This window comes from Lupinus angustifolius, chromosome LG15, assembly GCF_001865875.1.
Source record: "Lupinus angustifolius cultivar Tanjil chromosome LG15, LupAngTanjil_v1.0, whole genome shotgun sequence".
Classification (NCBI taxonomy): domain Eukaryota; kingdom Viridiplantae; phylum Streptophyta; class Magnoliopsida; order Fabales; family Fabaceae; genus Lupinus; species Lupinus angustifolius.
Genome location: NC_032023.1, coordinates 13,311,748 through 13,315,327, shown reverse-complemented (window position 1 = coordinate 13,315,327; position 3,580 = coordinate 13,311,748). Strand labels below are relative to the sequence as shown.

Here is a 3,580-nt window from a genome sequence, read left to right as displayed (position 1 = left end):
TTTCCAACAAACTTCATAATTCATAGTTTTCAGATTATTATTTTTAAAAATAATATCATTAGGCATCAAAACTTGAATGTAAATAAATGTTTGGTTCACTAACCAACAAACACAGTTTAGGTTCTGGAGAACTATGCAAACGCCCTTGCATGGCATGTGTAAATTCTAATGAGTATTAAGTAGAGTGTTTCGACATTTGGCATTACGAATATTTGCTCAAAAATATAAAAATTTATACACACTCCCTCATATTTATAGTAACAATATATAAAACTCTTATATTAACATGATTTTTTTTCTCATATTTGTTTTGGTGAATAGTATCATTGATATTTCACTATGTACAAGTGCTAACATCCATCTATTAATAGTAATTTACAGCTTCCTCTTCCTTTGTATGTCGAATATATGACTTCTGTTTTTCTGAAAAATTTTTGACCTTGGAAAACCAAATTTTGGTTCATAATCATACCTTAATTTTAGCCCTTTCCCAAATTTGACCTTTGAAAACAAATTTATGTCATGATATACTAATATGAGTGACTTTTGAGATTTTAAGATTTTAACTACTTTGCTTTGTTTGAGGCATAAAATTATTTGGTTTCTTCATAAATGTGTTTACTATTAATTTTGGCATTCATTTTAACTTCCTTGAAAAACAAATTTAAATAGTCAAGTTATAATCATAAAAAGGTCAACCCAATTCTCGAGGTTTCACTTAGTGTGATTTATGAAGAATAAATATATGCAACCTTAACCACACAAATTAAAACATTGTTTTCAGCTTTAATCTCATAATGTCTTGAACAAAATGTTATTTATACAGACAAAATTTTCAAATATTTCAATTTTACTACTACTACTTATATTTATTTAATGATAACTATAGTAGTACTATACTGACAATGATACTGACACTTAATTGTGGCAAGTGGACTATAAAGCAAGACTTAACCATCACAAAAGGGGATGAATTGGTTTATCACTAAACAATGTGCATTTTATGCAAGAAATCAATACATGAAGTGCAATAAGCTTAACAGAGGCAGTATTGAATGCAAGCTGAGATGGTCAATAATCTTAACATCACATTCTTGCATTATGCCAAATCAAAGACTGAATGCAATAACTTCTGACAATTATAGAAGGATTCTGAATTGATCTAATACAATTGGAGAGTAGTATAGAAATCAAACAATCAAGCAAAATATCATTTTCCTACTTCAAAAACTTCATGTTCAATTGAGATAGTATAACAAAAAGCATATAGAATTTGTTTACTGGCTCTCAATTATTGACATTCATAGAAGAAAAAGAATACTAGAAGGAGCACAATAAGGTTCTACATCACTACTTGTTATTATCATAATTATAAGAGGTAGAACTTCCAATTCATGTATTTGATGTAAGGATAAGCAAAGAGGGTTTGCCTAAAAAATTACACAATACAATTACAATTACAGGATACATATAACTAAAAGAAATATGTTGCACTACAACTACTCAGTCTAATATAACTACTCTTTCCAAATCCTGCCAGTAATTCTTAACTTTAACTCCTTCTGGTCACCACCTGAAAAGAAAAGAGCCATATTCCTTTGAATGATGAGACCGTCATAACTGTCGCGAACCTTGCAGTGGCTGTCCCTAATGCTTCTCGGAACCCCCTGCCAAACCATTTTCCGCCCATTTCCACCCACCTCTAGACTGTAGCTATAATTCTTTGCCTCATTGTCATCGCCCATAAACCGCAAAAAGGCTATGTAGACAGGAGCTGCACCTAACTGAAAAGCTTCGAAATGTAGACAAAAATACTGACCATAGCAGCTGAAAACCTAGAAACCAATGTGAAATCCATATATAAGCTAAAACCCAAAATTTGCATGAATCAAAATTAAGTGCATAAGGATCTTATATAGACAGACACCTACGGAGAGAAGACACTGTTGTAAACAAATAGTTCCTTCATAATACAACTTTTGAGATATTCCAGTGTCGGCCTAAATGAATTTTCTAAAGTGAAAGAAAGTTAAAAGGCTATTTAGTGTTAGCCTAAATTGTATATTTTTATCAACTGACGATGACAGAAACATGTAAACCCAAACATGCCCCAAAGCTACACAATCAACCAACATGAATGTCTCAGAAACAACTCATTATAACTCATGGATAATAGACTCAGGTGCCACAAATCATATGACCCCCACATCCCAATTTTTTCACAGCTACAGTCCATGCCCAAGTAATAGAAAAATTGCAGTAGCCAATGGCACATTAGCTACTGTTGCAGGAGTTGGAGATATACATATCACACCTACAATTACCCTTAAAAATGTTCTCAATGTCCCAAAATTATCTGCAAACCTTGTTTCCATTCAAAAACTCACTCATGATCTTAAATGTTATGCTACCTTCTTTCCTTCATATTGTATTTTACAGGAAATGAAATCGAGGAGGAGGATTGGACTTGCTAAAAAAAGAAATGATCATTACCACCTTGAATCATCTCAAAACCATGGGAAAAATCTACCTTTGTCTTTTCTTAGTTCCTCAAATAAAGATGTCATTTGGTTGTATCACCTACGCCTAGGTCATCCATCTTTTAGTATATTAAAAATTATGTTTCCTCATTTGTTTCAGGGGCTAGACATGTCTAAGTTTAAGTGTGACATTTGTGAATTGGCCGAACATACTCGCATATCTTTTCCTATTAGCAATAAAAGAAGTTCTCATCCTTTTGATTTGATTCATAGTGATGTTTGGGGACCCTCTACTACACTTAATATTTCTGGGGCTCGCTGGTTTGTTTCCTTAATTGATGATTGCACACGGGTTACATGGATCTTTCTCCTTAAACAAAAATCTGATGTTAGCACTATTATTCCTAACTTCCACTTAATGATTCAAAACCAATTTGGGATAAAAATAAAACGCTTTAGGACAGACAATGTTAGGGACTATTTCAACCAAACTTTGTCACCCTACTTTCAATCACAAGTATTATACATGAGTCATCATGTGTTAATACCCCTCAACAAAACAGGGTAGCCGAGTGGAAAAATAGACATTTACTCAACACCACTCGATCCTTACTCTTTCAAGGGAATGTTCCTAGAAGATATTGGGGAGAGGCTGTTCTTACTGCCTCATACATGATAAATAGACTTCCCTCACCCATATTGGGCAACAAAAGTCCTATAGAGGTCCTTAAGAGCTTCTACCCTAACTTTAAAACTTCTAATGGCCTTATACCTCGGGTTTTTGGGTGCATTGCCTTTGTTCATGTCCATAATCAACATAGAGATAAGTTGGACCCCGTGCAATTATTTGTGTTTTCCTTGGTTACTCATCCACTCAAAAAGGATACAAATGTTATCATCCTTCATCTAGGAAATATTATATTTCTGCAGATATTTTCTTCACAGAGAATAAACCTTTTTTCTCCAAATCCTCTCTTCAGGGGGAGATTTCCATGATGGAAGATAGTCTTTGTGAATTTGAGACTCATTTTAAATCCCTTGACCTCCCTCGTATACTAACTAGGTCCTCTAACTCTAAGTCAACAAATTCTATTGTTGAA

The 3,580-nt window shown here is 33.4% G+C and overlaps 1 protein-coding gene across 4 annotated transcripts in view; it reads right to left on the bottom strand.

The window, feature by feature from the left end:
* Window positions 1,336-3,580, bottom strand: part of LOC109328087 (E3 ubiquitin-protein ligase SINAT5-like) — a 10,764-nt gene continuing 8,519 nt past the window's right edge. For all 4 annotated transcript variants that reach the window (XM_019561353.1, XM_019561355.1, XM_019561352.1 and 1 more), the window contains exon 4: window positions 1,336-1,835. In XM_019561353.1, coding sequence (XP_019416898.1) covers window positions 1,518-1,835 — 318 coding nt within the window. In that variant the 3' untranslated portion in view covers window positions 1,336-1,517. The remainder of the gene's footprint in view (window positions 1,836-3,580) is intronic.